General features: G+C 39.7%; 1 protein-coding gene across 3 annotated transcripts; it reads left to right on the top strand.

Moving 5' to 3' along the window:
* The first annotated feature begins 1,369 nt into the window (after nt 1-1,369).
* On the top strand, nt 1,370-14,068 carry col8a2 (collagen, type VIII, alpha 2). Of its 3 annotated transcripts, none has more exons than XM_034704115.1 (3): nt 1,370-1,451; nt 2,847-3,036; nt 8,670-14,068. In XM_034704115.1, the coding sequence occupies exons 2-3, from the start codon at nt 2,874-2,876 to the stop codon at nt 10,568-10,570; spliced, it is 2,064 nt and encodes a 687-aa protein (XP_034560006.1). In that variant the 5' UTR covers nt 1,370-1,451; nt 2,847-2,873; the 3' UTR covers nt 10,571-14,068. The 3 variants fall into 3 exon arrangements, with proteins under 3 accessions (XP_034560006.1, XP_034560005.1, XP_034560007.1); XM_034704114.1 differs by lacking the exon at nt 1,370-1,451 and adding an exon at nt 2,555-2,731; XM_034704116.1 differs by lacking the exon at nt 1,370-1,451 and adding an exon at nt 2,557-2,642.
* Nucleotides 14,069-15,530: the final 1,462 nt, after the last annotated feature.

The following is a 15,530-nucleotide window of genomic DNA, read 5'->3' as shown; positions in this document are numbered from 1 at the left end:
AACCACCGTCTGTGTCTGATCCCTGTTCATGCACAGTCTCTGAGTCTGAGTGAGAGTGTGTCGCTCTGATTCTTCAGAGAGTTTGACGCCTGCAGAATGGTGGGCATCCAGAGCTGCCTGCTAAATTACATCTACACCAAAACCACAGACCTCCATACCAGACAGGCTTCCCTTCCAGCCAGCCAGCAAGTCGGCCAACGACCAAACACTGCTCTACCAAAACTGCTCTCTCTTTCTCTTGTTTATTTCTTCTAACATCTTTGTCTTCACTTCTTTCATATTCGATACACAAAGATATGGTGTGAAACTTTGAGGTAATCTTTCTTTTGGCAAAAACACAGCATTTCAAACAAGCATTAACAGATGCTGCAGACATGCACAATAAATGGCTAATTACAAAAGACTAGCTTGACAGAAACCCGGTTAAACATTGGTTAATGGCTGTAAAGCAAGAATTTGACTGCTTAGCTATGTGGTTATTCAACAATCACAGACGCAAGCAAGAGAAAGTTGTAAAACAGACCTAATGTCTACACATACATGGAGGCTAGAAAAACACCCGTTTTTAAGTACTCGTGAGTTAGAGTCAGCTGTGAACTCACACATTGCTCTCCATCTCTGCTCCCAATTAATTGTATTGTTTAATTTGGCATCATTTTCTAATTAGAAAATGTCAATTCTTGTTTGTGCAACTGTACGCCTTATTGTAAACTTTCAGAGGGAACCCTCCTCACTGGCACAATCTTCTGTAGACTCTTAGGGGCCTACTGTGCAAACACAATGACAAAATTATTGAACACAAAGGGAAATTAAGAAATAAAGAGATGCTAATTGTTATTTAACGTGATTAAATCTGCAAGAATTCACAGATTGAGGCCAGAATATTGCAGTATGAGGAGCTAAAGACTTATTTTAGCACTTTTTAAGTTGTCTCCAAATGTCCAAATTGTGATAATTGCTGTTTTTGCTGTTATAAAGTCTGATTATACTGAATTTGCAATGAACGGCTTTTTTCTGAAGCTAGTATCTTGTTCTCATACATGTGTGCAACATTTCTGGCATTCAAACAGGAGCTGTCTGAACCTCTGTTTAAATTTTGCATTCCGCTTTTTTTTCGATATAACTCCTGACAGCCATCCGTCCAAAGACAGCAGATGAGAACACCTCAGGGGAGAGTTGGAGTGGAATTTATGCCTGTTTTCACACATCATTTCAACTGTTAAAGCCAGCACTTGACACCTACAGTTGACGCTAATAATACAAAAACACACTCACTGTACCTCTGGTGGTTTCCTGTTCGCACCTGACCATGGTTGTGAAAATATTTGGCAGAGGGTGATGTGGTCATTTCTTCCAGAAGTAAATTAAAGTCAACAGATCAGCCTGTCACGGCTCCTGAGGGCCATCAAAGTAGCTGAGAGCAGGGGAATACATATGCAGTATGCTAGCAGGTCAGAACTGTTTGCATCTCATGTTTGAATGTATAAAAATCTATGGGTCCATTCTTGTGTAACCTCTCATTCACCAAAGCTGGGGATCCTGTCTGTCTTAAAATGAGCTCTGCAAAGCTGCACATAAAATTGAGGTATGCTTTAGAAGATGCAAGCCAAGTTTTATCCCATTTATAGCTGAGTAGCTGAGCCATAATATCTTCTGCTCTCCATATTTCTTAGCAAGAAACATGTTTCCTTAGATTTCATGGTTTTATTTTCAGCGAAGGGCTTGCCGCATGTTGGGTATGACATAGTATGCTTGTAAATGAGGTAGAGGCTTTTTGAACACAAACCTTCCTTAGAGCAGAAGATATTTAACATCAGTGCTTCACTTTATATCCCCTGGAGTAGATTTATTCATTCATTTGGACAATAAATTCACGTTTTAAAGGGTAGTCTTCCAAAAAACATGTTGTGGAGGAGGAAATAAATGATGTCAAGGTTACACTGCTATGTTTCACTGTCATTGCGCTCCAGCGGGTGTACATAGCACCTCGACTTTCTCGCATTGTAAGTGCAGCAGCAGTGTGGTCTCTCTTATGTTGTGTGCCAGCTTTAAGGTCTCTTGCAGCCACACGTATAATGGTAGCTCCAGAAATTGCATAGACAGAACACAGAGAAGAAATAATTTAGCAAGCTAGGTTAGCAAGTTAAGCTAGGTGAGCAAGCTACATCACAGAGATTAATGATGATGCTACACTTTAGCTAGAAAAGTGTAAAAATAAGTGGTAGGCTTAAATTACTATTCTAATTGTAATTGCTAAAAGACTAATAAAATAATAAGCTAACTGTGGGACAGTTAGCTACACAACAGAGGTTAAGGGTGAAGCTACAATTTGCCAGCTAAGGATAGCGTGGTGGGCTTAAATTACTCTACAACTGGTTAATGTCATCACAATAGTGTGTGACATGACATAAAAAGTTTCTCTTAAACTAACCACATGGACAAATAGCATTTTTGACAAGAAAAATGAAATAATTTCAACAAATATGAGTATTTTAGCTCATTACAAATTGACCTACCAATGGGACAGGATACAGGAGACAAGCAACACTTCACAGGGTGCAGCCCTCATGTCTGCTAGGGCCCCAGCAGAGGGTGCTCATGTTGTGCATAGGAATACATTGGACATAGTATTGACACGAAAAGTAATTCCCTGTTAAAAAGTTGCAAATAAGGTCATATGATAGCAAGAGGAATACTTCATGCTACAAAGTTGTGCTTGTCATTGATTTCAGTAAGCTAAAATTGATCACACTGTAAAAAAAAAACGACAACAACGACAACAACAAAAAACAGCCACATCAGCAATTCAGCATTCATCTAATGTGCTTTCTCCTTTCTGCCTGCAGTTCTTTGTGTGACATCTGAAGCCGGAGATGCTGGTGACCATGCTGTTAGCTCCTCTGTGTGTGCTGCTGATGCTGGGGGCTCGAGCTCTTGCTGGAGGCTACCCCCCCATTCCCCACATGAAGTACATGCAGCCCATGATGAAAGGGCCCATTGGACCTCCGTTCAGAGAGGGCAAGGGACATTACGTAGGTGAGTAGTCCCTGTGTGTGTGTGTCCCTAACTTTTATATCTCAGTCTGCTTAAAGTCCATGGTTTACCTACTTCCAATAGTCAATTGATAATAGTAATTCTGAACAGATTGAACATAATTTAATCTCAGTAAGGTCATGAGAAGCTAAAAATTAGTAACAGGAAAGTCCCCATGCCAGTGATATTTTGATACACTTCCTCTGCAGTATCTTGTTGGCAGTAGTCTTGAGTACTTAAGCTTTTTCCAATTCGCTGAACCAAAGTTATATGATGTGGATCATATACTTAAAAACAATGCAATAAAGAACAAAGATTTTCACATTAAAACAACTTCCCATGAATAAAAAAAGTATCCAACATCACAGTTTATGATGTGATTGATTTGGAGACCCTTCCAAGAATTAGCCCCGGGCTCTCCTCAAGCACTTTTAAGGCTCATTGAAGTGTGTGTCTCCCTGCCCTGTGGGTCCAGCAGCATTTGGCAAGTCCCCAGTTGGGGCCTAATGGAGGCCTGATTACCCACTGTTTGCTGAGCTCCACTGGGCCAGTTGTTCCTCCTGCCATCTGGATGCGGTTACCCTGCTGTTTATCAAATATTCCTCAGCTGTGGGATGAAGGAGAGAGTGTGAAAGAAATAAAAATAGAAGAAATAAAAGGCTGAGGCAAGGGAACCGGGAAAGGGAGGGAGGTGATAATCATCCTGAAAAAATGTGCATGCTGTCATCATTATCATATTTGACTCTAACTACCAAAACACGCTCTGGATCATGTGAGATGTGCCTTGTGTTATCGGGGGCCTCTTCTTCAAAGCAAGTTTCAAAGAAAATGAGGGGCACATTTTCATTACAGTACAATTACATGATGTTTTGCCCAAGAAACACCTCAGAAGTTGGACTCAGATCACATAAGATATTCATACTTTTCATGTTAATGCTTCACAGAAACAACATGCATTTTCTTAAAGAAGTTATGCTGTCTAAAAGCCACATCTGAAAGTGTAGTAGAAAAAATATATTTAGAATTGGCGTCAGAAAAATGCTGCCTTTGGCTTACATCAATACAGCGCATCTACTGCCACCTAGTGGTCAAATGCCAATATTACATTAACTTTAACTTTTTTTTCTTAATCAAATGTTGAGTATTCATAGACGTGTTTGAAGTTTTGCTGTTGTATAAGGTGTATAGACAGATTTTGTAAATCCATGCAACATTTCATAGATATACAAAAATCATATCTATATAGCAATACGAAGTATGATAAATGCAAACGTACAGACTGAGGCTTCAAAATCTCATGGCTTGTCAAAATATATATATTATAACTTGAGCTTAAACCCCAATCCAAAAAAAGGTTTTGACACTGTGTCAAATGTTATTATAAACATAATTTGATGATTTTATTTGATTGAAAGTAGTGCAAAAACAACATATCCAATGTTGAAACTGAAAAATGTGATTGTTTCATGAAAAACATATGCTCTCTTTAAATTTGATGCTACCCTCACGTTTTCTTTTAACATCTCTGTAAACATTTGGGGACCATGAACACCAGTTTCTGGAGTTTTAAAAGTGAAATGTTGTCCAATTCTTGTCTTGTTTCTTTTGTCAAATGTTTGGTTTTGTTATGAGCCACATCTGGACGGCAGGCAGGCCAGTTCAGCACTCAGACTCTTCTACTACAGAGTCATGCTATTGTAATACATACAGAACGTGGTTTGGCATTATCCTGCTGAAATATAAGGTCATGCCTGAAAAAGGATTTGAGCCTCATTCACAAATATCTTAAGATTTTCTTAAATTCGTTTTTAAGGAGCTTTCTCAGATACGTCTAAGACGGAGTCACCTGTTCTTAACCTGCAGAATTACTCTCACCTATTTTCTTAAATTAATAAATGCCATGTCTTCATACGTCTGAAGCTTATGCTAAATATTTCCAATTAGCACACTGTAGTTGTATTCCCCTTTCTCTCCATGTAAGGGAATGAGTCTGCAGTGCTGTGTGCACACAGAGAAATCACACAGGATTGAAAAGAGAAGTAAAGAGACATCAGGAATACGTAAGTTAAATGATAAACTGAATGTGCTCTGAACTCCATGTAAAAAGCACTTAAGTAGTTCTGAAACAGAAGTAGTGCTGTTAGAAATAAAAAACACAAACAGCCTTGTTTACCATATATTATTTAACCCCAGTATTGGATATAAACAAATTCATTGGATGATATCAGTTATTCAGAGGAAGACACACAACACTAATCAGAAAAGGACACACACCAGATGAAGTTAAATAATATGTACATTATTATTTATATTATTTAAATGTTGGTCTATATTATCGTCTTATGTAAGCTTGTACATATTAGTTTAATATATAATGTTTCATGCATGTAGGTCAATGTCCTTGGCCAATAAAGCTGCTTCTGATCTGATTCTGAATATTTCTAATATTCTTACCATAAATGTCTCTTGCTGATTTAAAGAAAACACAATAACCAATGATTCTGCTCTGACATACTAGTACTCAAATCTGCTGAAGAGTGCTCCTGAGTGTTTGCAGATTTTGGTCTTACCAAGGAACCAATCCCGCATGAGAAAACTTTGGTCAATGTCAGAATCTTCTCAAAAACTGCGACAGTGGGCTTTAAAAACAAATTTGTCCATAAGAACGGTTAGTGGATGAGGCCCTTGTTGCTCCAAAACCGGTCAATATTGTTCTGCATTAATGGCGCCCTCCCAAATGTGTAAAGTATGAACTTATACATCTATACCATCAAAGATGCTGGCTTTTGAATTATGTGCTGATAACAAGCTGGGTGGTCCCTTTCTTCTTAAGAGCTGAGGATGTGCGTCCATGATTTCCAAAAAGATTGTCGAATTTTTGATACGTCAGACCACAGGAACATTTTTCCACAATGCCCCGGTCTTTTTTATATGAGCTCAGGCCTAGAGAAGTAACCTGTGTTTCTGGATCATGCCTACATATAGTTTCCTCTTTGCATGGTACAGTTTTAACCTATTTGTGGATGCAGCAACAAACTGTATTCAGATAGAATGGTTACTAGAAATTATTATGAGCCCATGCAGTGATTTCCACTACAGAGTCATGTCTGTTTCAGATTGTGTTCACTTTAAATTATATTACACAATGTAGATCCCATATTTTTTGCAATTAAAACTGAGGAACATTATTCTGGGATCGCTGAACTGTTTCCTCACACAATGTTACAAGGAGCAGGGAACCTCTTCCCAGCTTTACTTCTGAGACACTCAGCCTCTCTGGAATGCCCTTTTTTAACCTCATTAGTTGGGAGATGTTTTTTTAGCATTACACAACTGTTTTCAATTTTTTGTTTTCCCTGTCTGAACTTTATTCAACCCTGCTGCTGGCAATATACTTAAAATGAGCACATAGTTTTCACCAAACAATACAACTCTACTGTTTTAACATTTGATATTTGTCTTTGCACTATTTCCAATTAAATATGGCATACATTTTATACGGTGTCCCTATGTAATGGACTATGTAATCATGAAACTTTCAAACATTTTAAAAAAACGATTTAATGAAAAAGCTATAAATAATTTAACAGGCATTCTGGTCATCACTCTTTGCAAAGTTTTCCAAACGATTTATCAGTTTTTACTTTAACAAGCTTTAATGAGCTGACACTTATGTATTGATTTTAGCTAGACAGGACTCGGTATTTCAGTACTGTGACCTAACCCCAGCCATTACTCTCCAGCTTGCTTCTGTATCACAGCGTACCTGCCCTTAAAAAAGTTGATTTCAATCCATTGCTCTACTTTGTCAGTTCGAACTTATTTCAAAGCACAACTTAGCTCTTTGAATCTCCTGAGGCCTTTGCAACAAGTAATGAAGAAGCCATTAAGTCCTCTGAAGTGTGAAAAACCTTATTACTTTAGTCTGGGTGATGTATTAAGGTGGTCTGCGGTGGAGCTGTGGACCACGGCTAAACAAACAAAGCGGAGGTTATAAAGCTCATTACCTGCCTGAACACTATGTTTTTGTGAATGTGAGAAAAACGGAAAAATATCCTGCTATTTTTAGACCCTCTAATGCTAGTTAGTTTGGACTATGGGTGGCACCTGTCTTGATTAAGATCAATATTTAGATACATTTGCTAAATATTATTTGAGGTTTCCAAACTTGAAGTCAACACACCTGTATTTTTTTTAAACATGGCCATAACCACAAAAATAAAAACCTCATGAAACTGAAAAAACATTCTTGAAGGTCTAATTGTAATTGTACCAAATATTAGTATAGCTAAATCTCTTCAGATATTCTTGTTATCTTTTGGGAAATACAAACACTTCATAAAAAATGGTTCATGTGTGTGATTTTAAGAACTTTCACTTAAATTTACATGCATTGTATGCAAAATGCAGACCTATGCCATGTATGAGAATGACACACTGAACACAAAACATCCACCATCAGCTCATTATACATTTGTTGTTCATGAATGCAGCTCATGTACATGGTTTTACTGCTACATAGTTTTATGACCTCACTTTCACAGTCTTATAACCTATATGTTACTTAACTTCATTAAGCTTGCTTGATTCACAAATTTAATCTCAAAAAGGCAGCATTCTCAAGTAATACCAGTAGGGGGAAGTAGTGGGCTACAGTTGCATTAGGGGATGTAACACTATAGAACCAATCAGAATTTTTCTACATGCCTGTTGCAAAAAAATAAGAATCAAATTAAACCATTTGAGCAGTGTTGAGAATTATGTAGACAACTAGTGACTGCACATGAAACCAGACTTTGAAACATTTTCTTTTACATTTTCAATACCAATATGATCCCCAGGTCAGTCAACTGGAAAACAACAGTGTAAACTGCTAACCATTTGCACTATTGTGTAACAACTGCTGACCCCAGGAGCATGCAGAGTACTCTTTATTTATGGATTTTAGGCTCAATCTGTGTCGGACTATTCTTGTACCATGCGTGGAATTTAACAGGGTTGTTATATTAAAACAACAAAGTAATTAATTAAAGCTTTTAGGACTGCCATGGATATGACTTAAATGACTAGATTAAAGGAACTGAGACTATTTTATTGGTCATAAAAGACTAGGAAATGTGCCACTTTCTCTTGAATATTACAAACATGCTGTTGTTGGTGTATTCTTTTTATACTAATGTGTGTTGCACAAACCCATTCCGCTGATTATTAGGGCTCAGAGCTTAAGGCACGACACCATTATGCTAGTGATTAGCCAGTTGGAGCTAAAATGACATAATTAAGCAGACAGGATTGGTACCACATACCCATATAAAGTATCAGTTTATTTTCCCAATGGTAATCCTACAATGTGTGAATGGTCAAATAACTCTGGTGTTCGACCATCAGGGATCCCCCTACAATACATGCCTGAAGACCTGGATGAAAACATGAAAATAACACATCGTCTGAAAAGGTTTTTTATTTTCCAAACAGCCTTTTAAAAGCCGGAAACCCAAACAACATAGAAAGTAATGCATTTATCCCACTTAACATAGACACATTTGTTTGTGTGTGTTATAGCTGGGTTGAGTTTGACTTATTTCTTGTTTTAAAAAGTACTGTTGTACTAAAAACACGGTTATCTCTTTTTCTAGATATGCCACCCATGATGGAGATTAAGGGGGAACCCGGCCCCCAGGGGAAACCTGGAACAAGGGGTCCTCCAGGGCCATCAGGACTTCCAGGAAAACCTGGAATGGGCAAGCCGGGTCTGAATGGCCAGCCAGGGCCCCAGGGCCCCTCTGGCTTTCCAGGAATTGGTAAACCTGGACTGACAGGTCTCCCAGGAAAGATTGGGCCAAAGGGTATGCCTGGGCTTAATGGGGAGGTTGGCCCTCGTGGAGAGCCAGGCCCCAGAGGTCCTTCAGGACAGCCTGGCCTCCCTGGCCCAGCTGGTCTCTCTCTGAATGGGAAACCCGGGCTTCCAGGCATCAGAGGCCCCACTGGGTCTCGGGGTGAACCTGGAATTAAGGGTCTCTCAGGCCCACCAGGTGAGCGTGGGCTCAAGGGTGAGAATGGAAATGGGAAACCAGGGCCTACAGGTATAAGGGGTCCACCAGGGCTGAAAGGCAGCCCAGGACCACCTGGTCTTGCGGGTATAGGCAAACCAGGACTTAAAGGTTTGCCTGGGCTGCCTGGTCTTAAAGGTGATCATGGACTCCCAGGGGATCGAGGAGAGCCAGGGGAGGCTGGGGCTCCAGGTCTACAAGGTTTGCCAGGACCGGTTGGGATCGGGAAGGCTGGGGTAGACGGACTGCCTGGAGGACCAGGTCCACTAGGCCCAAAAGGTGAGGCAGGACTTAGGGGTGCTCCTGGATTTCCAGGGACTCCTGGCTATGGAAAACCTGGTCTTAGTGGGCAAAAAGGAGATAAGGGCCATAATGGATTGCCTGGTCTCCCAGGGGACAAAGGAGAACAAGGCATGGTGGGACAAATTGGGGAACCAGGCCTTGATGGACTAACAGGACCACCAGGACTTCAAGGCCCAATGGGACTACCAGGAAAACATGGAATGCCAGGACAGAAGGGGGAGTTTGGCCCCCAGGGTCCTCCAGGGTTGCCTGGTCTTAGAGGTGACCAAGGCCCAAGTGGACTCTATGGAAAACCTGGCATCCCTGGGGATAAAGGCATCCCTGGGCCTAACGGTCCTATTGGAAAACCTGGACCCAAAGGTGAGGCAGGACATATTGGGCTACCTGGGAATCCCGGGCTTACAGGTGTACCAGGTTCTAAAGGTGAGACAGGGTTTATAGGGACTCCAGGCCCCAGGGGACAATCAGGCATCCCAGGTCTTCAAGGGCCAATGGGTCCTATGGGGCCACAGGGTGTCCCTGGCCCAAAGGGTGAATCTGGACTTACAGGTCCTCCTGGAGTGGGTAAGTTGGGAGAGAAAGGAGCTATAGGTCCCCAGGGTCCTCCAGGGAAACCAGGTCCTTCTGGGCTAAATGGTAACACTGGTGTTCCTGGGCCTCCAGGACCCCCTGGTCCTCCAGGAAATGGACAAACAGTTGTTGCAGGACCAACAGATTCACAGCTGGAAGGGGATGAAGTACCAGGGGACAGGAAAGGGCCTGCATACAGTCAAGTTCTCTCTGCCTCTGTGGCCCCAGCCTTCACAGCCATCCTCACTACACCTTTCCCCCCCTCTGCCATGCCGATCAAATTTGACAGGACCCTGTACAACGGGCAAAACGCCTACAGCTCTGCCACTGGCATGTTTACTGCTCCTCTATCCGGTGTCTACTACTTTGCATACCACATGCACGTAAAGGGAACTAGCCTGTGGGTGGCGCTGTACAAGAACAATGTACCAGCCACCTACACTTATGATGAGTACAAGAAAGGCTACATGGACCAGGCGTCCGGTAGTGCTGTCCTAGAGCTGAAGGAGGGGGATCAGGTCTGGGTCCAAATGCCATCGGATCAGGCGAATGGTCTCTACTCAACTGAGTACATCCACTCCTCCTTCTCAGGATTTCTGCTCTGTCCCACATAACCCTGCCCCCCTTCATTCAAACATGTTCCTGTATCGGCACCTCAGAGCAGCCCTTAACCTAAAATACCTGCAGCCATAATAGAAACATAAAACCCATAGGATTCGCATCATTATTGTCATCATCTTTATCTGTCTCACCCTCAACTATGACAAAAGAAAAGACAAACTCTGTGAATGGAAATTTTTAAAAAGCAGGGGAAGAAATTTCATACTGTGTTCTTTGTTTCAATGTCCTTCAAATGTGTGTTTTGGGTTATATTTATGTTGGTGTTTTTTAGCTTATATTATGTTAATTATTATATTGTCATAATTTTATTGTTATTACTTGGTCCTTGTCATCATTGGTGTTGTTGTTTATTGGATTCAGACAATTAAGTGCCTTACTTTGTAATGTGCTAGTAACAAACCCTCCCATGTGACTGCACATCCTGCCCTCATGCTCTGACATCATAAGGACAACATCACCAGACCCTGGAGGGTGATTGGTTCCTGTGGCTGCAGTCATGTCCCGCCCCCCCCCCCCCCCCTGTTCTTATTTAGACCATGATCGGCAATGCTGACAGAGAGAGCAACAATACAACATATTCACATACACAAGCAACAGTCAAAACGAGGCATTTGGTGCTGTAATGTTATAACTTTCACAGTTCTTGATCTTTTTGGTACTCTGAACAGTTTCTGTGTTAAAAATGTTATGATTAAACCTAAGTGCTTGAGTATTTTGAAGACCAGAAAAGTGCTATCTAAATGCAGCCCATTTCAATTTACCATTTCTTGGTTTAAGATATATATTTTGACAGTTGGCGTCTGTTGGGTGCTCATTTCCCTGCTACTTTAGTCACTGAACATTTAAAATGACGGATCTTTGTTTTTATATAATTTATTAACTTTCCAGAAATCTTAGAAGTGAATTTCCACAATAGATGTGACATTCAAATATAAGTGTAATTGAACTGAAACACCCCTTGATCAGCAATGGATATCATGCGGAAACAATGCCTCTATGTAACTTTCAGGATACCTTTAATTGAGGCTGATATGTATGCATACAGTCAATGTTTACATGCCATAGAAAAGATACTGAGGAACTGCTTAATGGACACTAAGGACACAAATAAAGCTGAATTGATAGCTTGTTTTGCTTTTTTGATCTATAACAGGCATTGCATTCATAATGAGAAATCTGTCCTTCCATGAAAGCCTCATTCTGAGCAGTCTATTGTATGACCTGTGATGAAGCTGTAAACAAATGGATTATATATTAAAACCGTCATGTCTTACAGTAGAGACAGGTTGATGTGAGGTGTTGCTCAGTAAATTACAGCAATTGAAAATCATTTGTGGATCTAATTTTTAAAGCCCCCTCCTTTCGGGTCCAAAATAGCTGAATAATTGTTAAGCTCTATCCATGGCTACAAGGACAAAATGTATCAGAACTCAGTGATGTTGACGGAAATGAGAATCAATCTGCATAAACTCCATGAATAAGTAAAGGGACTGGCAGAGGCCCACAGGTTGTGAAATACAGGTTGTGTAACATTTAACAAACTCCTGCCAGATTTCTGGGAGAGGTGGTGGGCTAGAGGTGAGGGCTGTTTATTTACTCATTCTGCTAGATGAGGCATTAAAGATACATTCTCTGTGTGTATTGTATGTTTTAGTTGCTGTAGCCTTCTGTCAATATGTGTGTGTGAGTAGATGTGTCACGTTGTCTTCCTGGCATTGGGGTCAGGCAACATAATACCAAACTTGCTGTAGTTACAAAACCTTAGGAAAACCCTACAGTCCTGTCATTGTTCCACCAGAAATCTGACTTAAAAGCTCCTGTGAGGAGTTTTTTTTAGGTTATGAAACAGAATGAACTTGATACTGACTTTTCTTTATTACCTATAACACCAAGCCAGACTATCAGCTGTAAGACAGATTATTTATTTGCTGTAATTTTGTGTCTGAACATACTGGGGGGTAGTTGTCACTTAACTTGATAAACAGCTGAAACAGCCCTTTCCATGGCAAATATTCAAGTCTAGTGATACATTTAACTATTAAAATACAGCAGGATGAGATTTTTGGTCAGAAAACCCTACTTACACATTTACAGGACAAATTGGCACAGAGAAAAGAGGTCCTGTTTTGTCCACCGGGGGGTGCCAAAATCGACAAAAACCAAAAGTTCCTCACAGGACCTTTATAATGTTTCTGTGTTCATTAGGTGCCAAAAGAACATCACATGTTCTTAAAGTGCCCTTTTAAAGTAAGGGAAAATGTATAAAATAGTTTATTGATGAATGTTATGAAGAGATTATGGGATACATTCAAAAATAAATTAGTGTTTTATTAATGGTTGTAGTTTCAGAATGCAAAAGCTGTTAATGTTGGGCGAAATTGGTTAAAACATTGTGGCTTTGATAATCAAATCTGTGCCTTTTGATTTCATATTTCACACAGGTTCTCAGTTTAACTTGTGCTGCCCTAATGGCACAAATTCACTGATCTTTGGGTTGCCTTACACCGTAATGGAGGATTGTCACTGTATTGGAGGACTGTGCCAAATATTGAGCTCTCAATCAGAATGAATGTAAACTATTTGACTGATCTACAGTAGTTCTAAAAACCATCCAGATTCTGTCACTGTAAAACAGTTGCTTTGGAAAAGCAATGCTAGCATGAGGCCTAATCAGTATTTCACGTCTATGTTATGCAAACAATGCACTCACCCTTGACCCTTCTTTCTCATAATAAGAACAAAACTACAACTGCTTTGTATCATTATTGTTTTGTGAGTCTACAAGACAGTCCAAGGCTCGTTATGTACTGTATGTTGTCTTTTGTTGCCATATACTTTTGGACATATGAAGCGGTCATGTGAGTTATTTGTGGCTGTTACTCTCTGCTCCTTATGTTTTCATAGACAATGTCACTTGCTTGCAGAGTTTGCCCTGTGTGCAAATAACTGAACAAGTGTCAGTAAGATCCATGTACCGTCTGAAACAAATAATGATTTTAAGTGTTTTCTTTTTTTCTTTATAAAAACAAACAAACAAAAAAGATTTATAAAAAGCGTTGCTTCGGTTATTAAGGGATATTTGTTTGTTTTAGTGTCAGTAAATACAAACGGCCATTCCCATTTGCACATGAAATTAATGAAGATGTATTTATACATTTATGATAATTTAATAGGGATGCCAAAACCGACCACCGAAGCCTTGAACGTATAAATGGTATTTAACAGCATTGATGAGTTAAGAGCATTTACAACATGTAGTTAGCATTCTAGCATTGTTTGTGAAGGATTATTTGTGGACTTTTATTTTCTATTTGTGTAAAGTTCATTGTATCAACGTATAGGATTTTTGTCATACAAGGCTATTGCGTGCACTCTATGCAATAGAATTTGGGTATAAAATGCACTCTTTTTGATCGAAAATGTTTGTCTGCTTATACAAAATCTCCAGTACTTGATTGTATTGATACCACATCAATAAAAACTTTCTTGTATGTTGGTGTCAGGCTCCTTTTCTTTGTAGCGAATCTTCATGCAAACATTGTAAAGGTGAATGTGAAGCCACTGGAACACACAACACAAGTCAACTTCACACCTCCAACATGTGTAGTGTTAGCGGTGATATCATTTCCTTGATCTTGGTGAAGATGCATGTTGTGCCCACAGTTTTGCGGCTAAGTGAATCAACACTAGAGGGCGATATAGAGTTATAGTTAAGACTATTTCATGACTAACTCATATTGCAGAGCATAGCAGATGTGACAGGTTTTTCGTGTCTGTTTACATAATTTTGATGACAAATCAGTTATGTGGAATATCAAATCTACAGCACATAACAAAAATAGCTACCTTAGAATGAAATGATGTGAAAATCATCAATCTTTCTGTTAGCTTGCCCCATCTGAGTGGCAAAATTAGGAGTCTTGAACAGCACGTGTGTCTTATTTCTTCACTAGTTTGATTTTTTGTCTCTCCTGTTTTACATGCTTTGTCTTTAGATCAGGTGTGTTTCAAGATTTTATTTCATACCGTTTACATCAGTTTAATACATAGACATAAGTAGACAAAAACAAATCATGATCAAAATGATATTAACATAAATGGTTAAATAAAAAAATCTGTTGACATCTAGACCCATTGCGATGTAGGGTTTATGGATCTCCATTGAACTGTGACATGCACATCTTAAGGATCAATAGACCTACGAGAAATCTGATTGGATAAAAGCATTACATGATATGTATGTTACAAAACAACCCACGAGCGCATGGATGATATTGAGCAGTTATTTTCTGGAACTATCGTCACCATGGTGAGCTGTCACCCGGATTCTTCTTACGTCGCACTGACGCCAGAACCTCCATGCTGCATTCACGTGATTCCTATAAACACGTACAATTAGGGTGTGTACTTGAGAACGTCACACAGCAGTAAAAAAAACATTGCACTTGTGAGCAGAAGTTACGGATGTTTGTTAATGCATCTTTATAAATATGTTCATACATATCAGTATGTAATTTTGAAACAAATGCCACTGACACACAGTGTGCTACAGCGGGGCCACTAAGGGAGGAAGGCAAAGATATTTAAGACAACTGTTGCTGAGTATAGGTAATTGTTATATTCAATTGATGTGGTGTATAAAAAAAGAGCTTACCAGAATATTCTCTCGTGCTAATACTATTCTTATTCTCTGAACGTTTGTATCAACCTCACACACAGGATTTGGTAATGTAGCAGAACACATTATGATAATGTCTGTTGATAATGTGTATTTTTGTTGTTGTTGATAGCTATGGCTGTGTGTTCTAGTCTACATATTGCCTTTTATTTGTTTTAATATTCACAAAGTATTGCGCAATGGAATATGACAGATGTCCAGGTTGTTTTCTCATTGTGATGACTTTTGACTGACTTTGCCTGCCTTGCAACCCGAATTTCCGACGGTCCCTGAAT

Source organism: Notolabrus celidotus, chromosome 16 (genome assembly GCF_009762535.1).
Source record: "Notolabrus celidotus isolate fNotCel1 chromosome 16, fNotCel1.pri, whole genome shotgun sequence".
NCBI lineage: Eukaryota > Metazoa > Chordata > Actinopteri > Labriformes > Labridae > Notolabrus > Notolabrus celidotus.
This window is presented reverse-complemented; position numbering and strand designations above follow the sequence as displayed.

What these genes read in the sequence shown, in the direction of transcription:
- col8a2 (XM_034704115.1), top strand. Translation starts at nt 2,874, where the DNA reads ATGCTGGTGACCATGCTGTTAGCTCCTCTGTGTGTGCTGCTGATGCTG. An exon ending in GGGCAAGGGACATTACGTAG is followed by an intron (nt 3,037 to 8,669) that starts GTGAGTAGTCCC and finishes CTCTTTTTCTAG; the next exon opens with ATATGCCACCCATGATGGAG.